The sequence below is a fragment of the Pteronotus mesoamericanus genome, unplaced genomic scaffold (assembly GCF_021234165.1).
Source record: "Pteronotus mesoamericanus isolate MK-2021 breed Mesoamerican mustached bat unplaced genomic scaffold, CSHL_Meso_final scaffold_54, whole genome shotgun sequence".
Lineage (NCBI taxonomy): Eukaryota > Metazoa > Chordata > Mammalia > Chiroptera > Mormoopidae > Pteronotus > Pteronotus mesoamericanus.
The window spans coordinates 58,188,273-58,213,407 of record NW_026555321.1 but is presented as its reverse complement, the minus strand read 5'-3'; the positions used below and the strand labels follow the sequence as shown (position 1 = coordinate 58,213,407).

At 36.9% G+C, this 25,135-nt stretch overlaps 1 protein-coding gene across 2 annotated transcripts in view; it reads right to left on the bottom strand.

Annotated features, from left to right (window-relative positions):
* Window positions 1-25,135, bottom strand: part of PIP4P2 (phosphatidylinositol-4,5-bisphosphate 4-phosphatase 2) — a 48,553-nt gene that overhangs the window by 15,041 nt on the left and 8,377 nt on the right. The window contains exons 2-4 of one of the 2 annotated variants that reach the window (XM_054595691.1): window positions 18,566-18,714; window positions 10,231-10,337; window positions 9,104-9,227 (exon numbers count right to left, since the gene is read on the bottom strand). In XM_054595691.1, coding sequence (XP_054451666.1) covers window positions 9,104-9,227; window positions 10,231-10,337; window positions 18,566-18,714 — 380 coding nt within the window. The remainder of the gene's footprint in view (window positions 1-9,103; window positions 9,228-10,230; window positions 10,338-18,565; window positions 18,715-25,135) is intronic. The other variant, XM_054595692.1, reaches the window with a different exon arrangement.

Sequence of the window (25,135 nt, the reverse complement as noted above, 5' to 3'; positions counted from 1 at the left end):
TAGTGAATTTTAGAGAATGATCCAGATCGTGAAGTTAGTCTGTGACATGATTTTTATTACTTAAAAAAAAATTTATGCATTTAGATATTTTCCTCCTAGAAGAAAGTCACTGAAGTAATATGCAAGCCAAAGGCTAATTTCCAAAACTGGCTCTTTATTACTTAATAATCAGCCAGCCCTGGTTGGTATAGCTCAGTGGATTGAGTGTGGGCCTAAAAACCAAAGGGTCGCTTCCCAATCAGTGCACATGCCTGGGTTGCAGGGTGCATGAGAGGCAACCACACAGTCATGTTTCTCTCCCTCTCTTTTTCCTTCCCTTCCACTCTCTCTAAAAATAAATAAATAAAATCTTTTTAAAATATCAGTGCAGGCAAGTGAATCGCATTAGCATGTTAGCACAATTATTATGATTAGAAACTGTATTTTTTTAAACAGGAAAGGGTGTTTTGGATTAATATATGGTATTTGAAATTGATTTAAAAATTCCTAGAAAACAAAGTGTTTGGTGATTAAGGGAATGCAGTATATATATCTATAGTATGACTATTACCTTTGAGAGTCTGAGATAAATAAGAGATGCTGAGTGTATAAAGAATGAACAGACTGCAAAGTTCCTAATTCTGGCTTGACAACTTTGCCTTATTTTTATTATTATACTGATCATGAATAGTCATATCCTTTGTAGTAAGTTCATTGCCCTTCAAGCTTTTAACTATTAGGCTAATTGATTTGCTTATTCTCTACCTTGTTTTCCCCTTGACTTTCAAAGGCCAAAAACAATTGAGACAAGCCACAAAGTTCAATAGCATTGAAAATAAAATATAAAAAAATCAGGGAGAGTGAAAAAAAGAGCAGAAAAAATATGCAGTACATAAGAATATAAGTATGCATAATATTTAATCTTTTGCAGTTCTAAAAATGAAACTAAATTTTAGCTATGAGTCCTCTAAAGTTAATGAAAGGAGGAAAACCAGTCTATTACAGATTTTCATGGTACTTTAAAAAGGTCACATAGGAGAATATTTATTGGAATACTACGACTCAAAAGAGAATTATCCTCATGGACTAAGATAAAAGAACAATACAATGGATCAGATACTCAAATTTTTTATTACATCAGTGTTATAACACTGAAGTTAAATTTACGAGGAATTCACACTATTTATTCCACAGCCTAGCTAGAATAATCGGTAATGTTTAGAAAAGCTAAATTGTGTTTTCCAGAGGACATTCAGTAGAATACTCATTTTATAGAACAATAATAGGTATGTGGGTAAAGAGTTCCACGGTCATTGGGATTTGCATGTATAAAAAAAATTACTCAAAAAAAAGTTTTAAAGGTGCATTATTTGGTACTTTTAGCATGCATTATTGCTAATACCCAGGAGGGAGTTTTAACGTAGTATGTAAAAACATTTTTTAACCTCCAAACCATTTTGTGGGGATCATCTAGCCATTATGTTTTGAGGGACATGGCTCTGAAAATTTTACAGAAGAATAAAGGTATATATAGTTTTCAGCTACCCCTGCATGAATATAAAGAAACTTCTTAAGATACCTGAACAGCAGAGAGTTGAATTACCTAGAAATGAAAAGTTATGAAAAAAGAAATGAGTGACCTGAAGTCCTAAACAAAATTACTTTTAATAAAAGATAAGTTGTTTTGATGCTAAAACTGCTAGGATGCTTAAAGGAATTCTCCCAACACTATAAAGGAAATATATATTTTACAAGAAAGTATATAGAAAAGAAGGACTTCAAGATAGTGGAGGAATGAGTGGAAGTCACACTGAACTCCCCCCAGGACCAATCTGGAATTACAACTAAATTGTGGAGAAATCACCTGGAAAACAACTGAACAATACTGAGAAAGGAACCTTAAAACCTCAGACAGGAGGAAACCCGGAGATAGAACTAAATGAAATAGAGGCAAGTAAACTGTCAGATACTGAGTTCAATACAACAGTTCTAAGGAAGCTCAGTGACCTCAGTAGATCAAAGAGAATTACCAAAAACTACAGGGAACCTATGAGAAACTTTTTGCAAATTATATAAGCATGAAAGAAAACACAGAAACAGTCCATAAGAGGCAGGAGGAAATGAAGAATAACAATTTCTGAACTGAAGAGCGCAGTAGAAGGAATACAAAGCACGCTCAATGAAGAAGAGGATCGAATCAATGAGCTGGAGGACAATGTAGAGAAAAGCACCCAGAAGTAGCAAGGAAATGAAAAAAGACTCAAAAAAGCACGAAGAGGCATTTAGGGAAATGCAGGACAACCTGAAACATAATAATATCCATATAATAAGGATACCAGAAGGAGAAGAGGTACGAGGGATAGAGAACCTGTTTGAAAAAGTAATGACGGAAAAATTCCCTAAATGGAGGAGAGAAAAAGTCATGCAAGTCCAGGAAGCACAGAGCGTCCCATTCAAGGGGAACCCAATGAAGCCCACTTCAAGACACATCATCATTAAAATGGCAAATAACAAAGACAAAGAGAGAATCCTAAGTGCAGCAAGGGAGAAACAGGTAGTAATCTACAAAGAAGCCCCGATCCAGATAGCATCTGACTTCTCAACAGAAGCACCCCTACAAGCCAGAAGGGAATGGCAAGAAATATTCCAAGTAATGACAAGCAAGGGCCTGCAGCCAAGACGACTATACCCAGCAAGGCTCTCAATTAAAACGGAAGGTGAAGCAAGGAGTTTCCCAGACAAAAGAAGGCTAAAAGAATACACCTCCACCAAACCTGCACTACATGATATGCTGAAGGGACTACTTTAAGAAGATGAAGAAAAAGAGTGAGAAAGAGAGGATCACGGGTACAAAGGAAAAAAGGAGTAAGTACCTATCAATAATAACTTTAAATGTAAATGGATTAAATGCCCCAGTCGAAAGACATTGGATAGCTGAATGGACAAGAATACATGAGCATACATATGCTGCCCGCAAGAGACCCACCTCAGAACAAAGGACCTGCACACACTGAGAGTAAAGGGATGGGAAAACCACCCAAAGCAAATGGACAAGGAAAAAAACAGGGACAGCAATACTTATATCAGACAAAATAGATTTCAAAACAAAGGTCATAAAAAAGAGACCCAGAAGGACACTTCATAATACTCAAAGGAAGAATCCATCAGGAACACATTAACATTGTAAACATATATGCACCCAACTTAGGAGCACCCAAGTATATAAGGAAAATCTTGGAGGACTTCAAGAAAGATGTAGACAGCAACACACTGATAGTAGGGGATGTTAACACCCCACTGTCAAAAAGGGACAGATCTTCCAAACAAAACATCAACAAGGATATTGTGGAATTGAACGATGCATTCGATCAAATGGACTTAACTGATATATATAGAACCTTTCATCCCAAACAAGCAAAATACACATTCTTTTCAAAAGGACAAGGAACATTTTCAAAGATAGACCACACGATAGGACACAACACAAGCCTCAGCATTTTCAGGAAAATCGAAACCATAACAAAGATTTTCTCAGACCACAAGGGCTTGAAACCAGAAACGAACCTGAAGGAAAAAACTCAAAAACAATCCAACTCATGGGGACTGACTAGCATGCTGTTAAACAATGAATGAGTCATAATGAGCTCAAAGAACTCAAAAAGATCTGGAAACAAATGAAAATGAACACACAACAGTCCAAAACCTATGAGACACAGCAAAGGCTGTCCTGAGAGGGAAGTTCATAGCAATATAGGCCTACCTAAAAAATATAGAAACTTTTTAAATAAACGACCTAAGCCTCCAAGTTCTAGAAGGGTAAAACAACAACCAACAAAGCCTAGAGCAAGTAGAAGGAAGGAAAGAATCAAGATCAGAGCAGAACTGAATGGCATAGAGACTAAAAGAACAATTCAAAGGATCAATCAATCCAGGAGGTGGTTCTTTGAAAAGATAAACAAAATCGACAAGCCTTTAAGCATACAAATCAAGAAAAAGAGGGAGAAGACCCAAATAAATAATATCAGAAATGAAAGAGGAGAAATAATAACTGATACCAGAGAAATACAAAGGATCGTAAGAAATTACTATGAAAAATGATATGCCGTGAATTTTGAAAACCTTGATGAAATGGACAAATTTCTAGAAAAATATAACTTTCCAACACTGAGTGAAGAAGAAGCAGAAAGCCTAAACAGTCATAGACCAGCTGGGGAAATTGCAACAGTCATCAAAAAATTCCCAGCACAAAAAAGCTCTGGATTGGATGGTTTAACGGGAGAATTTTACAAAACATTTCAGGAAGAGCTAACCCTTGTCCTTCTCAGACTATTCTAAAAAAATCCAAGAATAGGGAGGATTCCCATAGTCTTTTTATGAGACCAGCATCATCCTAATCCCCAAACCAGATAAAGACACAATCAAGAAAGAAAACTACGGGCAAGTATTGCTGATCATAGACACTAAAATCTCCAACAAAATATTGGCAACTGCATCCAGGAATACATTAAGAAGATTGTCCACCATGATCAAGTGGGATTCATCCCAGGGATGTAAGGATGCTTCAATATTTGCAAGTCAATAATCATAATTCATCACATAAGCACTGGGAAAGACAAAAACCACATGATCGTATCAATAGATGCAGAAAAAGCATTTGATAAGGTATAGGGTCCATTTATGATAAAAACACTCAGCAGAGTGGCAGTAAAGGGGGTCCATACCTCAACATAATAATGGCCACATATGAAAAACCTACAGCCAACATCATGCTCAATATTCAAAAACTGAAAACTTTCCCTCTAAGATCAGGAACAAGACAAGGATGTCTGCTTTCACCACTTCTATTCAACATAGTATTGGAAGTCCTAGCCACCGCGATCAGACAAGAAGAAGAAATAAAAGGCACCCAAATTGGAAAGGAGGAAGTACAACTATCATTGTTTGCAGATGACATGATAGTATACATGCAAAACCCCATAGAATCCACAAAAAAACTACTTCTTTTAATAAGTGATTTTGGCAAACAGCAGGATACAAAGTCAATATTTAGAAATCGAAGGCATTTTTATACCGCAAAAATGAATTATCAGAAGCAGAAGTCAGGGTAAAGAATCCCCTTTTCTATGGCATAAAAAAAATAAAGTACGTAGGAATAAACTTATCCAAGGAAGCAAAAGACCTGTACACAGAAAACTAGACAACACTGAAGAAAGACATTAAGGAAGACAGGAATAAATGGAAGCACATACCATGTTCTTTGGAAGAATTAACATCATCAAAATGTCCATACTACACAAAGCAATTTATAGATTCAACGCAATCCCTATTAAAATACCAATGATGTATTTCACAGACATAGAACAAACATTTAAAATATTTATATGGTACCATTAATGACCCCAAATAGCTGCAGCAATTTTGAGAAAGAAAAACAAAGGAGGAGGGATCACATTACCTGACATCAAGCTATACTACAAGGCCACTGTAATCAAAACAGTCTGGTACTGGCATAAGAACAGACACATAGATCAATGGAACAGAATGGAGAGCCCAGAAATAAACCCATGACTCTTTGGTCAATTACTATTTGATAAAGGGGACAGAAACATAAAATGGAGTAAAAATAGCCTCTTCAACAGATGGTGTTGGGAGAGCTGGCCAGCTGCTTGCAAAAAATTGAAGTTTGACCACCAACTTACCCCGTACACAAAAATAAACTCGAGATGGGTAAAGCCTTAAATGGAAGCCACGACACCATAAAAGTCTTAGAGGAGAACATGGGCAGGCAAGTCTCAGATATCCCATGCAGCAATATTTTCACCGATAAATCAATCCCCTAGAGCAAGGGACATAATGGTGAGAATAAACAAATGGACTTCATCAAAATAAGAAGCCTCTGTATGGTTAAAATAAATCATCAAAATGAAAAGGGAACCAACCATATGGGAAAATATATTTGCCAATGATACCTCAGACAGGGGTTTGGTCTCCAAAATACATAAAGAACTCATACAACTCCACTCCAGGAAGAGAACAATCCAGTTGAAAAATGCGCAAAGGACCTCAACCAACACTTCTCCAAAGAGGACATTACACAGGGCCCAGAGACATACAAAAGGATGCTCATCATCACTAGCCATCAGAGAAATGCAAATTAAAACCACAATGAGATACTACTTCACCTCAGTCAGAATTGCCATCGTAAATAAATCAACAAATAGGTGCTAGCAAGGTTGTGGAGATAAGGGAGTCCTAGTACGCTGTTGGTGGGAATGCAGAGTGAAGCCATTTGGAAAATAGTTTGCGATTTCCTCTGAAAGCTAAAAATGGAACTGCCTTTTGACCCAGTGATTCCCCTGCTGGGTCTATACCCTAAGAATCCCAAAATACCAATTCAGAAGAAACTATGCACTCCAATGTTCATAGTAACAGAATTTACAATAGCCAAGTGCTGGAAGCTACCTACGTGCCCAGCAGTAAATCAGTGGATCCAGAAACTCTGGTACATGTACACAATGGAATCCTATGCAGCAGAAAGAAAGATAGAGGTATTACCCTTCACTCCAGCATGGATGGAACTCGAGAGCATTATGCTAAGTGAAATAAGCCAGGCAGTGAAAGACAAATACCATGTGATCTCACCCTTAAGTGGAACCTAATCAGGAAAGCAAGCAGGAAAGGGAAATATGACAAGCAACAAATGAAAGAAAGAAAAAAATGACGGGGAGGGAAGGATGGGAAGAGAAGGGTAGCAGGGAGGGGAAGGGGAAGGGTCAGATCAAAGAACAGGTGTGAAGGTCACATGGACGAAGCCAAAGTGGGGAGGGATGGGCGGGGAGGGGGTTGGGGGTGGGGGAGGCAGGGAGACTGGTGGACAGTAAACAGAGAGAAATGTGTGTGAAAAATTTCAAGAAAAAGAAATAAATAATTTTTAAGAAAAGAAAATGCTCTTTAAAAAAAGGAAAGATAATCAGAGAACCCAAGGAAACCCATGCATGTTAATAAATAAGTTAGATAAGTAAGTAAAAAAAGAAGTCAAAAGGAAAAGGAAATGTTTGAGAGGCTTGGAGTGAGGGAGAGAGAAATTCAGTGAGTCAGTCAGTCGAGGTGATTCGTCACAAAGAGTCTTAGAAAAAGGGAACAAAAAGAACCAGTGGACTGGTAGAAATTACTGGGAATTCAGTGAGTTTTCACACATACCCCAAAAGCACATTTGAGTGTAATTTCAGAGCCATGGACAAAATAAAAGAGGAAAGGGGACTATAAAGAGGAAAAAGGGTCACTATAGGAAGAATCAGGAGTCAGTATAGCAGTTGAATTTCCCAGCAGCAGTGCAAATCCTTAAAATGTTTGAGAGGAAACAATGGTCAACCTATAATTCTAAATTTGAATAAATCATAAAGTGAATGTGAGATTAGATTAAAAACTGTTAAAGAGGTAAAAGAGCTCAAATTTATCTTTTATCTTTTCTCAGAAAGCTAAGACAGGATGTACACCACTTGAGGGAATAAACTCAGGGATCCCAAGTGGGAAATAGTACAAGGAATTCCAAGGACAACATGAAGGGAAGTCCAAGGATGGCAGCTGTGAGGCAGCAAGCTGAAATAACAGTTTCCTGACTATATTGACAGAAATTTTATAGTGCTGTGAAAGAATACGAGAAGAATTAATGATTTGTATATACAAAATTAAATTCAAGATGGGGAGGGAAAATTATTAACAATTCAAGAAAAATTTAAAAGCCATAAAGGAGAGATATGTAGTATATTACTTGACTCAGCTGTGAGCATAGATTACTTAATTGTAAGAAATGGAAACACTAATTATTACTTGAATAAAATATTATAGCTCTACTGGGAGTATGGAAAGAGAAAAAGAGATGAGTAGGGCAGGGTGGCATGAGTGCTAAGTCCTCAATCTGCATTTTACAAGGTAATAGGTACTATCTAAAATTGTTTAATCACAAAGGAAAACGATAAGTCCTGGCTGGTGTGGCTCAGTGGATTGAGTGCTGGCCTGCGAACCAAATAGTCGCCGGTTCTATTCCCAGTGCAGGGAACATGCCTAGGTCCCCGATAAGGGATGTTTGAGATGCAACTACACATCGATGTTTTCCCCTCTCTTTCTCCCTCCCTTCCCCTTTCTAAAAATAAATTAAATAAATAAAACCTTTAAAAAGGGAAAAAGGATAAGCAAACAATTTAAACACATGGAAGTTAATGTCAGCAGAGCTGAAGAGATGAAGGTTTTGTGGGGAGGTAGCAGGGGTGAGTTAAATAGAGATGACCACCATCTTCCAATAAAGCTTTATAGTCCTATTTTACATTTGAAATTGTGTTCACAAATTACCAAAATAAAAATTGGAAGGAAAAAGGGCTAATCATCTATACTTTCTTAAGCTCACTCATCTGCTGGTGACAGGTTTTGTTTATAAGGACATTGCAATCTACAGAACTCTGCCCATGCCTGCCCTCAGGTAGGTTTCCTTAAAGTTCCTAGGGAATATTTTGTCTCCTATGAAGGCTGAATAACAAAAGAAAGCCTGTTTTCACCCTTCCTGACAGGGTAAGTCAGTATGAAATTAACTTTTAAAAATGAAACTTAGGGTTAAGGGCAAAAGTAATAAGATAAGAATTCAAATTTTGCTCATATCAAATTATATACCTTCTAAATTTTTACCCAGTGGTTTATCTAATTACAAATAGTTAATTCCATATATCCCAAGTTTATCTTTTAAATAAGAAAAATTTTGATACGTTATAGTAAGAGTTTTTTCCTGAATCTATAAACCTGTACTTTGTGCACCACTGAGGAAGTGAGGGTGGGGTGACACTCTGTCACTGGTTAGGCCAAGGGGACCTAGTGCTGTTTCTCTCCTTTACCCTACCCAGAAAGGCCCCTTTTTACAAACGAACCAAGCAGTGGATACACCTTTTATCTAATTCACAGAAGATGCAGTATATTCTAGCTGTACCCTGATTTACTGTCTCTTTTATAAAGGCTCCATTTTAGTCTTTTGATCAGTTTACCCTGGACAAAACTATTACACCATGAGCCACTGCTCACGTGGTCATGATCACCACTTACAGATGGAAGTCACTGTAACAAATGTCTGACTACTTACCAGGAATGTGTTTCCACAGTGTCCACACACGACCCTTGTACCTTCTGACTGGATTGGCAATGCAGGTTGAGCTGGTTGTTCTTCAGAAATAAGCATTACTGGGCCAAGATTAATTATGCGTCTGCTGTGGAAAGAGAAAGGAAACAACTTCATTATCCCACCAATGGGATGGGAAAAACCTGCAATGTATAGCCAAAGACACAAAATACAGCATTGAAAATAGGTTATAGTAATTGTTGTAAAAATTAAGTGAATTAAGTATTTAGCTTTGGAGCCAAAAATCACAGAAAGTACCAATAGCCACTATATAAAACAAACAAACAAAAACAACAACTTGGGAACCATTTAACTGCCATTTGCAAGTTCTTATAAGTTCAAATCAGAAAATAGTTCTTATTCCCTATTTAGGAAGACAACTTGAGTTTGGTAGAAGACTAAATAAAATAAAATATTCTACATCAACCAATAGTGTGTGCAATGAAGGTATCCATGTGCTGAGTCACAGCCACATTCCTTGACATCTACTTTGTCAGAGTTGGACAGAAAAGAAAGTGGAAGAGCTCCTTTTCTTTCAGGCAGGGTTGCAAATGATTTATGTACTGGTCCAAAAGCCAGAAACCACAGAAAAAAAAACAGTCAGGGTCTTGGTATCCTACAATCTGGGCAGATCCATGGTGGCATTTGGCATGTGCAAATAAAACCAAAATTTATTGTACAGATTATGCTCATTAGAAATTAATGCAGCACATGGCAGGTACACAATGATGATTAAAACAGAAAACACTTCTAAATTAAGAGGAACTATGTCAAAGGCAAGCTAATTAGTTATTTTTAAATAAGTTTAATAAGTAACTGATTTATTTCAATGCATTAAGTATGTATATAATATCAAGAAAGCTACCATTGCTCATTCAGGAATATTATATCTTACAAATACTTGTGACCATTAATTTCACACTAAGTATATCATTCCTTTAGCAAAGAAAAATAATCTAGGTTCTTTAATTACTATGAGAACAAAGACTTTGTCTAGAATAATGCCTGGCACATATGATCCTTTAATAAATACTTGTTGAATGGAATGAATGAGTGAATGAATGAATGAATGAATGGTCTTCATCTCTTACCAGTTGGGTCTCGGACAGCCTATTCGCCGAGATGTGTCCTTACAAATGAGGAGACAATTACAAGGGCATCTGACATATTTCTTCCCTGTTGGGGGATTTTTGATTGGCTAGATAAGGGAAGACAATGCAAACACAGCATATTAACCAAAGTACAGATTGCCAAAGTTTGTTTTGTATAAGAAAAACAATAATTCCTTAAAAACTAAGGCTATGCTACCTAAGTATAGTTTAAGGAAAAGTGCATCATAAGTGCTTTTAAATAGCTCAAATGTTGGCAAGCACTCCAGGAGATTTGGGGGCTGTAGAGATATTTCAAAATTAGTTTGCATGGCCCTTTTAATATGGAAAGAATATTCAGTGCACAAGAAGAGTTGTTCTCCCTTTGAAGCTCACAAGACAAGCTTATCTCTCTGGCCAGGTGCAAACATTCACTGGGGGCTTGTGCACCTGTCTGATAATAGCAGGCTTTGTAAGAACAGGAGGCAAAGAGAAGTATATGACAAATTTGAACTTTTCCTAAACTTTCCTCATTAGAATATTTTTGATATCTTTTACCTTAAAAAAACTTACAATAGGTCTTAATGCTGGCATTTCTTTTTTATTCTTTTATTTTACAATTAATTTAAAAGCAAGAATAAAAAACACAAAAGAAAACACTTTCTTCAGTTCTAGGACTTAAGCTTGATTAAGTAAATATCTATGCTGCACTGAGAGGAACATAACCTCACTTCTGTGGCATGCCTTCCAAAAATGTGTAACCTGAAAGAAATCATGAGGGAACATTAGATATTCCCAAATTCAGGAACATTTTACAAAATATCTTCCATGTACTCTTGAAAAAAATATCAAAGCAATAAAAGGCAAAGAAAAACTGAATTTCAGACAAAGAAAGATTAAAAATACATGATAACCAAATGCAACATGTAATTCTAGGTTGACTTCTGGACCAGACTTTTATTTTTAATAGAATATTGGACAAACAAGAATTAGGTCAAAAGATTAGATAACAAATTATATCAATGTTAATTTCTTGCATTTGATAATTTTCTTGTAATTGTGTAAGAGAATATATTATTTTTAAAGAAAATCACACTAAAATGTTTAGGGGGTAGATGAACACCATGTCCGCAATTTTCTTAAAGTATTATGAAAAAAGAGAATTTATTGAGAGAGAGAAAGTTACTGTAGCAAAATGTTAATATTTGAGAATTTGTGCATGAAGAGCCTATGGGAATTCTCTGTACCATCTACTATTATTTTTATAAGTTTTCTGCAAGTCTAAAACTTATTTTCAAAAGATTTTTTAAAGTTTAAGTTAATAATCTTGGTAGAAATATATGAAAGTTAGGAATAAGCCACCTATAACTTATTAAACTATATTATAGAGAAAATAAATCTGGATATCTAAAATTCATGAACATTGAGAATGTATTACTATACCATCTAAAATATCGAGAAAGAGAATTTGGCTTAATTTTTATGTCACCAAATTTTGCCATTAAGTAAACATGTGCTTGGTAAATGAAAAGATTTTTTTTTTATTTGTTTGCTTTTCTATATTTCATTTTTTAATTTTTAAATCATGTTTATTCTATTACAGTTGTCTCAATTTTCCCTCTTTGCCCCCCTCCACCCATCCCACCCCACCCCCTGCTCCCACAGTCATCCCCACTCTGTTGTCTATGTCCATGGGTCATTCATACATATTATCTGTCTAGTTCCTTCACCTTCTTTCCACCATTGTCCTCTTTCCCCATCCCCTCTGGTCACTTTCAGGCAGCTTCATCTTTCCATACCTGTGGTTTATTTTGTTCATTAGTTTATTTTGTTGAATAGATTCCACTTATGGGCAAGATCATATGATATTTGTCTTTCACTAACTGGCTTATTTCACTTAGCATAGCATTATCCAGTTCCATCCATGTTGTCACAAAAGGTAGGAGTTCCGCCTTTCTTTCTTTTTTTCTTTCTTTCTTCTTTCTTTCTTTTTATAAATGCAGATTTATTTTATTTATTTTTAAATGTCAAAGTTAATTATAAAATATTAAAAAATTTAAATCCATTATTAAATCTCAGCAATTAAAACAACATAGCACAAGCACAGAAATAATGAAGTAGATCAATGAAATAAAATGAGCATTCTAGAAACAAACATATATCTGCCTAACAATATAATATATGATTAAATTGATATTTCAAATCAATGGGGAAAATAAGGCTTATTCAACAAATAAGGTGCATGGACCAATATTACTTGAAATAAAACAAATATAGAGCCCTATTTCACACATTATTCAAGAAATATTCAGGTCAGTTAAAAATCAATATGTAAAATCTAAGGAATTTTAGGAGAAAATACAAACTACTATTTTTCTTACTCTAAGAAATATTCAAGGTGGAAGGGGGCAAGGGAAAGGGGGGGGGGGAAGGCAGAGACAAATGTATTTAAAAAGTAAATATTACTCAGGAAATGAAAAAAAAAGAAATATTCAAACCCGGAAGCTATAAAGTAAAATAATGATAATATGACTGTATTAAACATTTAAGACTATACAGTAATATACATATAAAAAAAGTTAAAGGACAAGTAACAGAATGGAAAAGTATTTGCCACACAACTAAAAAAAGGGTTAATAATGGGGTTTTTGTAGAGGAAAAAAATTGTACAGACCTTTAATAAAAAAATGGATAAAGAATACAAAAAAATCATTTAAAGCTTTTTAAAAAGAATAGAAATAGGCAAGAAATATACTAAAACAGATTTAGTTTCAACATATAATAAAGGAACAATTAAAATAACCCATCATTGTCACAATCTGATTAATATGTATTTAAAATATTGGTAATATCAGTATTGGCAATTGTGAAAGGAACTGGGTATTCATAGATTCTTTTTCTTCAACTTAAAGCAGTCCCTTTAGCATAATTCGCAGTGCTGGTTTGGTGGAGGTGTATTCTTTTAGACTTCTTTTGTCTGGGAAGCTCCTTATTTCACCCTCCATTTTAATTGAGAGCCTTGCTGGGTAGAGCAGTCTTGGTTGCAGGTCTTTGTTTTTCATTACTTGGAATAGTTCTTGCCACTCCCTTATGGCTTACAGTGTTTCTGTTGAGAAGTCAGCTACTAGCTGTATCGGGGCTCCCTTATATGTTACTACCACTTTCTCCTTTGCTGCCTTTAGGATACGCTCTTTGTCTTTGATATTTACCACTTCAATGATGATGTGTCTTGGAGTGGGACTCATTGGGTTCCTCTTGAAAGGGACCCTGTGTGCTTCCCGGACTTTTGTGACTTTCTCTCTCCTCCAATTAAGGAAGTTTTCCATCATGACTTTTTCAAACAGGTTTTCTATTCATTCCTCATCTTCTTCCCCTTCTAGTATCCCTAATATATGGATATTATTACATTTCAGGTTGTTCTGCATTCCCCTAAGTGTCTCTTTGTGCTTTTTTGAATCTTTTTCCATTTTCTTACTTTCTGGGAGCTTTTTTCTACCTTGTCCTCCAGCTTGCTGATTCGATCCTCTGCTTCATCGGGCCTGCTTTGGACTCCTTCTACTGTGTTCTTCAATTCAGAAACTATATTCCTCATTTCCTCTTGCCTCTTATTGATAGTTTCTATGTCCTTTTTCATGCTGATATAGTTTGCAGCAAGTTCCTCATAGTTTCCCTGTAGTTTTTTGTAATTCTCTCTGAGCTCACTGAGCTCATTGATCTTCCTTAGAACCATTGTTTTGAACTCTATATCTGATATTTTACTTGCCTCTATTACATTTAGTTCTCTTTGTGGGGATTCCTCATTTCCCTTTGACTGGGGGGTGTTTCTTTGTCTTGTCATTATTTGTAAGACTCTTGCTCTTTGCTTCTGCTTCTTAGATTGATCTGTCTTGATTTTCTGACTTTGTGGTGTGAACTTCTGTGGTAGGAGACCACTGTTTTTACTTTCTGTATCTGCTCCTGATGATGTCACATGTTGTCCCTTTCTGACCTTATGCAGTCTGTTTAAGACTTCCAGGAATCTACTCTCTGTGGCTGTCCCCTTCATCTGTTAATCTAGTCACTCTGCACTCAGCAGGCCAGCTTACACAGTGCAGGGTAGGGTGGAGTCCCTCCTGGAGGCAGTGTTTTTGGGTCCTCTCATGCTGCTGCCACTCAGGGGGAGTGACCTCTGATTGAGCAAGATGGCTGCTGCCATATGGGGGAACAGTCAGCATGGAATCCCACTAGCCACTCTCAGTTTTCTCCCCAAAACCTCCATCCCGTCTCTCCTCAAGTGTCAGCAGACCACTCTCGGCCCCCTTTAGCCAGGAATCTACTATCTGTGGCTGCCACTCTGCACTCAGCAGGTGGCTTAGAGAGCACAGGATGGGGAGGAATCCCACTGCAGGGGTGGGGCTAGTGGGTCCTCTGATGCTGTTGCCAGTCAGGGGAGCGGTCTCTGCCTGAGCAAGATGGCTGCTGCCACATGCGGGATGAGTCAGCACTGATATCCCACTGGCTACTCTCTCAGTTCTCTCCCCAACGCTTCATTCCCCAGTCTCTCCTCAGGTGTCTCTAGCCCACTCTGCCCCCACCTTTGCTGGAGACTAGGGTAAGTGGCTGCAAATAAAAATTTATGCATTGGACCTTTAAATGGCTCTTTGCATCTCCAGCCGCCTCTCTCTGGGAGAGAGTAACCCTCCTGCTTTTTGCAGCTGGCTGTTTTCTGTGTACTTTTGGGACTCTGGCGCTGTAGGCTAGAGACCCCTGCTTTTGGTTTAGACCCCACTCTTCTCAGGGGAATCCAACTGGCTGTTTCAATATCCTTCTGGTGCTGCTGCCCGTGGGCGCTCCGCATGCCTTCTTGAGCCTCTACTGCACTCCCTACCAGTACGGTTGTGCTAAAGTTGATTCTTCTGTCTGTCCAAGGTTACAAGGCTCCTCTCTCACTATTGTTCAGTTATTTGCTCCAGTTTATTTCTCCACAATTTAGTTGTAATTCTAGATTGGTCCGGAGGGGAGGTCAGTATGACTTCCACTCACTCCTCCGCCATCTTGATTCTCCGTGAAAAGATTTGTTTTTATATTTTATTCCCACAACACTTCTAGACCTCAATTCCTCATCTTGTAAAACAAGGCAACTGAACCAGAAAATTTAAAGCACCAGCCTTAGTTCCAAGCCAAGCCATGTCACATCCGGTATGCAGTGAAAGGTGGGGAATGACATTGTCTTTATGCAAAAGCTTTAATATTCTTACTTTGCCAAGTAAACTTGCATGTTCCAAGCATTATGCTGGGCACTTTACTCCCCAAAAGCAACACTATAAATCAGGTATTACTATTATTATAATATTCTCAAGAGGAAACTAAGAGAAAATTTAGAGAAGTTCCAAAGCATATATCACTGCTAAGTGGCAGAGCTAAGATTCAAACTCAAGTGTGTTGACCTCCAAATCTCAGACTCATCACCACTTCTGTAGTCAACTAGCTCCACTCTTCTCCAAAACTTCTCAAATTTTCCATTCACTTGTCCTAAAAATCGATTCTCTTTTAACCTTGAATGTTGTGTTCTCTAAAGTCTGCTAAAATGTATCCATATTCTTTCTCTCCCTCTCTCACACACACACACAGACACTTCCCTACTTCCCTTTCCAATTCTATCTACTGAAATAAAAAGGACTTTTGTTAGTCTTGTTTTTTGTTTTTGTTGTTGTGTGGTGGTATTTTTTTTTTTCATTCTCACAGGAGTATCGTGTTTCTTACAGAGATGGTTGATATGAGGACAATGAATCACAGTAAAAGTAAGATTTTGTGTTGACCCTGGCCTATTATATGTGTTCCTTTCAATCTAAAATTTCTCCAGAGAAGCTCCTAGTTGCCTAACACCTCCTCAATTCATTAATTTAAGATCAAATTATACAAACATTAGCAAGTAATCCTAAAGTACTTCTCAAAGATTTTTTTCCACTTTTTTCTCCCCTGTAATGTTACTGATTCCACACAAGGCAATCTGATTGAGTACTACTCATTTTCTCTGGAATATTCACAATTATTGACATGTCTTTAAATAACAGGGTAGTAATGATATAAAATTGTCAGCACAATTTTCTTTATGTCCAGAAGTAATTTATTTGTAGTTAAGTCCTCTTGGTCCTGTATGAACTCAACACCTCTAAGTAGCCAGATATCGTGTGGTGGCTAAATCCACAGTGACTTTCAGATTCCTGCATAAATAACCGAGTCTGTTGTGTTTACTTCCAAGTGCAAGTATAAAGTTGTCAAAGCGTCTTTTTCCCTATTCATTAAAGAACAAAAGTTTGCATGGCTGGAGTGTTGTGTATTTGTTTGATATTTCAAATCTACCTGTTTATTACTTAAAGGAAGTTGTTTTAACACACTTGTTTATGACAAAAACTAAATAAAGGTTGTTTTTAGAAATAAAGTTATGTCACGACATCATCACTTGCTCTGTTGTTGTGGATAAGCACCCAGTGGCTCAAGTGCTGAGGGGCTCAGCTTGGGGCTTATCCATAAGACCAGGTACAGAAGTAACTACGGCAAGGGCTCTTTAGGCTAATTACTGATGGTTCATGAACACTATTGAAGAGTTTCAGTCTGAGCATGGCATGCTTGGCTGACCTTAACAGCCCTCCGAGGATCCTGAAACATTTGCTCCTTCCCTGGCCAAGGCAACTCTTTGGATGGCTGTGGCTCTCAACTGTGTACCAGCCCTGGAATGTTAATCCCCAGAGTAGCCAGTCTGCCTGCCAACACCAGTACCTTGGTTCCCTAGCAGCATAACCTAGCAACAAGGCACTTTTTGATTTTGGAGCTGTTAGCTGGAAGTCAGGTGAAGCCAGCTCTCTGAGAAACTCAACTCCTATAAAAAGTTCCACCGCTGTGAAATTTGGATTTTATTCCTTTTGTCTCCCCTTGCCTGGAACAACAGTGTGATTAATCTGCCATTTGTTTGAATTGTGCTATTTCTGTACTGGATTTTAATGAGATACTGTCTTGTATTATATATTATTGGCTTGTGAGATTATCCTAATTCCTGTGACAAACCTGTGATAAATCAAAGACAGAATCAGTCTCTGGGCATAGTTTTGCTATATCTCCCCAAACAAAAACAAAACAGTGCAAGAACAAAAGAAAAAAGCCCACTAATATCAAATCCAAGGACACCTTTGGTATCTCTTTTAAATTACTATTTATGTCTAACAACTCATATTTGCTTGCCAACTCTAAAAAGAGCACTGAGGAGGTTAATGCTAATTGAATTTACTAAGTGTCCAACTTTAAAAAATATCTGGTTTTACTATCAGCTATCCATACAATAAAGTTCTCCAAAAAATAGCCTTTATAGAAAAAAATACTTACACTATAATATAGTGTTTTGTAATTTAAGGTTTTATTTTATGACTTTTATATAAAACATATGAAGCCTAGTACCCATGTTTGATGTTTTTTAGAGACACAATAATACTGACTTTTTTTAGACTTTTTAAAGAGGGAAAGAAACAAATAACAAAAATTAAATTAATATTTAATTGCAGGGTGGGTGGGGCAGGGGAAAGTTGGTGGGGAAATGGAGACAAATGTATTTGAACAATTAAAAAAATAAATTTAAAAATTCAAAAAAATTAATTACAGATTTGAAAGAGATTGACATTTTTTTAAATAAAGCCTAACCATAAAAGCAGAAATATATTTAATCTAACCAGTATATACTTCACCAGTTTATTACTTGAAACTACAAAAATTTTACTTATAATTTAATTGCTCTTCCCAAAGTTCAGTAAAAATAAAAAAAAAATTGCCCTTCAAATTATTTTTAACATTTCACTAAATTAATATTAATAGAATAAAATACCAAACTTCTTGTAAACAATTTGGCACAGAAGCCAATAATAAATCATAACCAGAAAACCCATACTGACATCCTACAGACACAAAATAAATGTAAATAATTTTCCACATAAGTACAAGTCCACATTTGTGGTGCACTTCAGTATATTTTCACTTCACTGAAAATCAGATTGGATTTCATTTTGAGATGGATAGACACTGAAGATAATTATAAATATCTATGGTCAGTCCCATTTTAGAAGATGAAGAGCCAAATGGCATTATATTTAAATTCACCATGACATTTTTGTAATGAGTAAAGTAAGCTTTAAACACCTAAAGGCTTCCTTGTATGCTAAACAGGAGAGAGCCAGAGAGAAAAATGAAAGGATAAAAATATATGCAATATCTGTGTCCACATTTACTTTTAAGGTACATTATTGGTGTACTTCCTTGAGGGAGAAGATGTCAGAAAACAATCGATGCTTTTATTAATGGAAATCTCACTTACTGTAGCTTCATTGCAAACTGTGCACTTAACCACATGCTGATGAAGTTTCCCATCCAAGTTGATCAGAGACTGGCACACGCGACAGTTTATCACTGGAATGCCACCAGCATCTGGACTGGCAATGGCGGTGTATGGAGGGGGGAGTTCTGCTGAAAAGATACCAGTGACTGAGTCAGTCACACATATTATGGCTGATTTGAGCATATAAATAATAGAAGTAAAGTTGGAAACTATCGAAAATATCCCCTGTTCTTTTAGTTGTGTGTTAAAAGCTATTCAGTTTATCAAAGTTTCAGAGCAGAAACACACATGGGACTGTTTTGTGAAATAGAATAATTTCTAATTCAGAAAAAATCCAAGACATTTTGCTAAGGTCTAACACAGTGACCCAGTTCCCATTTAAACTTATACCCAAATATCCAATACATTCCTATGTGCAAACCTGTTCAGCTTGTGCTAGAAAAGTAATGATTTATGCCTAAAAATCTTATGCTAATGATCTACCAAGAAATAGAAATAATCAATGAAAGCAAAGTTTTTATTTATTTTATTACTGTTTTTCCATCCAGTGCGGCTTAGACCCTACCCAGGAGAGTGCATGTCACTACATTGATGGGTAGGTGAAAGCTAAGTTTTTAAATAGCTTATAAATGTGCACATAAATAGTGTAGCTGTTATGCGGAGTTTATACCAGAACCAGTGTAATAACTTCTAGCTATGACAAACAAAATAGAGTTTTGGTGTCAGTCAAAGAAATACAAAAATGAAATTAGAAAAAATATACATCAATATGGAACAAAACTAACTAGGATGGAACCAGTTAATTTCAGGCATAAAACAAAAATAAACTTAATTTTTTGTTTAAAATTTTTACTTAACATTAAAAAACCTAAGAATTTCACCAAAGCATAGGTAAACAATACAAAGTCTCAGATCTAGTTTAAATAATCCAAAAAAAAAAAAATGAAGAAATAGATAAAACAAGAGTAGCAAAATATTGATAATGGATGATATAATGACATGGAAGTTCATTTTGTTCTTACTATTTTTTTACGTGTTTGAAAATTCCCAGAATACAAAGATATACACAGAAAGAGGCACTGTTTTTTATAATCCTAAGGTTGACTAATTGGGTAAAAGGGCTGAAGCCCAGTTTCAGAATCCCATTTATCTACCAGAAGTATATACTTGTTAGGAAAATTTGACAAAAATGATTTAGATCTACTACTCCGTGATAGGACATCTAAGGAGGTCCACCTAACCTTGTCCTTTAGGTTTCCCAATTGAAAGCAGAATAGAACCCTTCAATGTGAAGCATTATCCTAAGAAGGCTAGAAAGTGCTACACCAAACACATGATTAATGTCCCACAAAAAAAGAACTGATATTTCAAGGGGCTCCTGTGACACCATAAAATTCAACCACAATAGCTAATCATGAAAAAAGCTACTTTTGAAACGCAGATTTTCTATCCACTGGATTGGATTCTGACCTCTGTGATATTTTTAAATGAGTTAGAGCACAGCACATTATGTATGTTTAAAATTCACATATGACCACCTGGCATCATTGCAGTTTATCATATAGATTTTTTTCAGTCTTGCAAAGGATTGATACAAATATTATTCATCCACAAGAATCTGAATTTCTGTAGCAGCCAAGACTCTGAACTGGCCACTCTAGAATGACAATATACACACATTTCTGGGAGGTTTATACCAGAGCACTGCTGAACACTGAACTTGAAAAGAAACTATAGAGTCTGGGTGGCTCAGTTGGTTGGCGTGTCATCCCTACAATGAAAGGTTGCAGGCTGAATTCTTGGTTAGGGCATACATCTAGGTTTTGGGTTCAGTCCCTGGTATGGTACATAAGGGAGGCAACTAATCTATGCTTCTCTCACACATTGACATTTCTCTCTCTCTCTCTCTCTCTCTCTCTCGCCCCCGCCTCAAATCAATAAATATATCCTCTGGTGAGGGTTAAAAAAAAAGATATAGATGTCTTAAATTTTTAAAAATAGCTTTGAGTCCTTGAAATAATTTGAGGTTCACCCAGAGTGACCTGTATTGTAATAATCAAGAAGACAAAAGCAGGCTAAAAGAAAAAGGAAGGAGTCAACACAGATTTGAGCCCTTTCAAATGACAGGGAAATTTATCAAATTTCAAGAAAAAAAAAAGTATTGTCCTGGCTAAAAAATACATACCTCATGAAACAATCAAGACACACGGTCTGGTGTATAACAGTAAATATTATTTTTAATTATTAACAATAGCATCATTAATAAATGTGAGTTTCTTCTCTTGCCTTTCCCTTGTTATGAAGTAACATGAAGTAGTTCTCCTACAATTCTAGGTCTCTATCTTACACAGTATGATAGAAATTTAAAGACAAGACAATATCACAAAGAAAACAAGTACACTGGAGGTGAGGGAAGGAGGCTACACATCACAGCTACATAAAAGGACAATAAAGCCCAGGCAAAAGCTTTGCTCAAAGAGAAACTACCAATGGGTGATGTTAAGAAGCATTTGAAGTGTATCAGAGACATCAAAACCTATGAATTTTTCTTCTAAAATTTGCACTACTTGATTTCTAAACTGTCAAAAGAAAAAGCCTTCAATGACAAAAATATGCCCAAATCTACTCTTTTGGAAGCTTGAAAAGTGGAGAGAGGGGAAATAATATGAAGTGAGGATTATAAATCAAAATGGGGAGATTATAAATTCTGTGAGGCTTGCTCAGGACTGATTTACCAGCTCTGCCATAGTGTCTGGTCTATGATAGATGCTCACTAGATATTTTATTGTATGGAAGAATGAATGAAGGAATAAATGAAAGAGTGAATCTCTGAAATTTATCAGACACATGTATTTCTCTTAAGAAAATAACATTAAGTATATAACTGCCACTCTCCTTACAGAAGAGCTGGGTCCTAGCAGGGGACTCAGCTTGACTAAAAAAGGGGGTCTTTTCCACATAGAATAATACCTTCCTCAAACCACGCACAGAGAGGGGAGGCAGCTGGGGACATGTGGACCCACCAGAGGAGTAGAATCCACTCAGGAGATCAATAAAATGACAGATGCTGCTGCCCAATAGCTCCAATGAACAATGCCCTCAGGCCTTTCATTTCAATTTTCTGCCCATTACTTCAGCTGTAAGGTGATTTAAACATACTTCTTGTACTTTTATCTAGGGAAACTTTCACTTGTAATTCAATATCCTCTTATAACAGAATTGCAACTCAAGAAATTTATTTCAGTTAGTAAACCTACAATAACTAGCAATTTAGATTGTTCAATTGGTCACTTTTCACATTAAAACAGTCAGCAGATTACCATCATTGTACTTATTTTAAATGTCTGCCCTTCATTAAAAAGTCCACTGTAATCTGAGAATGAGGGATCATTAGATATTAAGAGTCAAAAATATGCTTTTTAAAAGTCTTGTTACTTGAACAATAGTCATCTTCTTTATGGGGCTTGCCTATGTAAATAATATTTTTACTCTATGTGAGCAGTACTGGTTATATCAGCAGTTCTCCATCCTGAAAAACTCCCTCAGATTTTCAGAATTGTAGAACTGACAAGGTGTAGGGCTCTGGATCTGAGGGTCCCTGTTTGGGTGCCAGCGGAGGAGGGATCCAGACTCTGATTCTGTAGAGCCTGTCTCGGGTTTGTCACAGATGGGGGAAATAAAATAAGTCATTCCAGACACTTCTCTGTCTGCCAGGGAAAAGGGTGGCTCTTCTGTCTAGTGCAGAAGGCCCAAGCCCCTGTGTCCAATGGCTTTTATTGAAAGGGTTATCAGTGGGGCTAGGTAGTAGGAATGTACAGGTGATCTCATTACATCAGTATTTAATGTTTACAGAGAATAGATGATGATTTGAAGAAAACAAATGGCAGGAATATACCGATTTACATGGGTCCAAGAGGAGACAATTAAACATGAGAGCGTAACCATAAGAGTGCCAAAGGGTTTAGGGTCAGGGTCTGTGAATAATGTAAATTTCCTTCCCAGCATGAGCTGGTTATCATAGCTTTTGAGGGAAAAACAAAGCATGCTTCAAAGAATTTACTCCTAGGCCTGATTTCTCCCAGGAATCACCCAATCCAGTTTAGTGCTGTCTCCAGTATTGTTTCAAACCTGGGCCAGGAGGGGGATCAGAGATGCCAAGAGATAAGGAGACTTCTTTCAGATAGAATGAGGACCCCGGCCATATCAAAGCCAAGGGGTGAGGGTCTTTTTGCCTTTTCTCCCCCAAGATCTTCTCTGATGCCCATGCAGCTGTGCCTGTCTTTGGTTGCCCCTTCCATCGAGGGGTCTTACCCATTATTGACTAACCGGCTATTGTTCAGGGTTGATCAGGGTGATGTGAGGGAGGCAGGGTTGATCAGGGTGATGTGAGGGAGGCAGGGGCTGTGCCCCTGCCAGGCAAACAGGTTTTGTCTCCTCAGTGGCCTATTTTCCCAAGGCCTCCTTAATTAGCTCCAGCCTTGGGGCCCTCTCACCGGTCAGCAGGGCTACAGTTCCTGAAACCAGACGGGATGTTTCCCAACATACAATGTTATAAATTCAAGCATTTTAGGAATGATACATTCCAATTCCTTTATCTTGTGGAAGTGAAAACTGAAGTTCAGAGATTCTAACTTCTGAATAATTTTTCAAGCACTTCAGCAAAGCTAAGAGCTGACTCCTGTCCCAGAGGCCCCCGCACAATAACAGCTGTCTCTCTTAATGAATAATTTTACTACAGGGAAGAGATGTCAGGACTAATGAGGGTTCTGTAGGACCACTTAGACAAGAATCAGGTTTGTGTTAAAAAGAATTAGGAGGAGGACAAGGAAGAGTCATGGGAAATAAAAACAAGAAGAGAGTATGAAAAACTGAAGCTCATGAAAAAGACAAGATGGAAGCATATAGATCACAAGGCATACGCAATGTTCTTTCTAAAACACTCAAAAGGACCTTTATCATTCTGTAAACCCAAAAGTGATCAAATTACATTTTCCCATCACAAACATCAACCTAATTTATCTATTGTATGGCAAACAGGCCCTCCATTCTGCACATTCATCCTGATGTATTAATCCATACATCATTTTTTACCAGATATATCTCCAGAATTTTAAAGGTTGATCTTGTTTTGCTGGACTTCTCTGACTTTTATCATCTCAGTTATGTCTTTGCCAGTCTCTTCAATGGAATATTTTCCAGTTAATTCATTTACTTCACTAATACACTCCTTAAAAAAAATTTTTTTATTGAATGTATAGGGGTGAAATTGACTAATAAAATCATATAGGTTTTAGGTGTACAATTGTATTATATAATGTATTGTGGTATTCATCAACCCAAGTGAAATTTTCTTCCATCCTCACTTATCCCTCCTTTACCCTCTTCTGCCACCCTCTACCCCTCTTTCCCTCTGGTAATAAATATAGTGTTGTGTCTATGAGGCTTGTTTTTCTTTCTTTCTTTCTTTCTTTTTTTTTTTTTTTGCTTAATCTCTTCACCTTTTTCACCCAGCTCCCCAACCCCTCCTCCCCTCTGACAGCTGTCAGTCTGTTCTCTGTATCACTGAGCCTGTTTCTATATGTTTGTTTATTTTGTTCATTAGATTCCACATATAAATAAAATGATATAGTATTTATCTTTCTCTGACTGGCTTATTTCACTTAGCATAATGCTTTCCAGGTCCATCCATGCTGTCACAAACAGTAAGATTTCCTTCCTTTTTTACGATTCAGTAATATTCCATTGTGTAAATACACTTTCATATTTAGCCCTTCATGCCCTTGACAAAGATGTATCAAAAATGAAAAATGACATCAGATTAAAATGAGGTAAATTTCAGGACATAATGATTATAGTATGAGCAAGAGAAGTATAAAGGACAAGTTTATGAGGAAAGCCCTGGCTTTTTCTCACCCTCAGGATATTTATGGAGTGTGTGGGCTACAGACAGGGTGACAGAGAAAGGGAAGCCCACCTCTATGAAACCAAAGAAACAAAACTATTCCAGGAGACTCTTGGGTTCTTTTAGAACCAGGATGCCCTCAGAAGGATCCATCTGGCTAAAGTCAGATTGGAAGGTAAATGTGGTAGTTGTTAGGATACCGATACTCAACTCCAAACCCACCCTTCTCTGCTTTATCCTTCTGGGGCTGGAACTCTGAAAACCTCATTTGGCTTTGCCAGCTGGCTGCACATTACATCCTGTTAGTAGGAGATGATAAATGCAGCCCAGAAAATTAGAGGGGAAAGAAGGGACTTACATCCCTTTCCCCAGGTATACAAAGTTTTCTCCAGAGCAGAAACTTCAGCACCACCTGGCCAATGCCTTTCAGAAGTCATGCTTCAGTTCTGCATGATCCCTTCTTGAAATGACTTCATTTTAATAATTCCAATCTCTTCCCTTATTCTCTCTGCCTTTGGGGCAGTAGCTACTTCTGCATTTGACGTCCCCCAATACCTTAGAATAATATTTTTACCTTTTAGTGACCTAATTAATAACTCTCTAATTAACAATTACTGTTACTATATTTTACTCTGTTGTTTCTATCT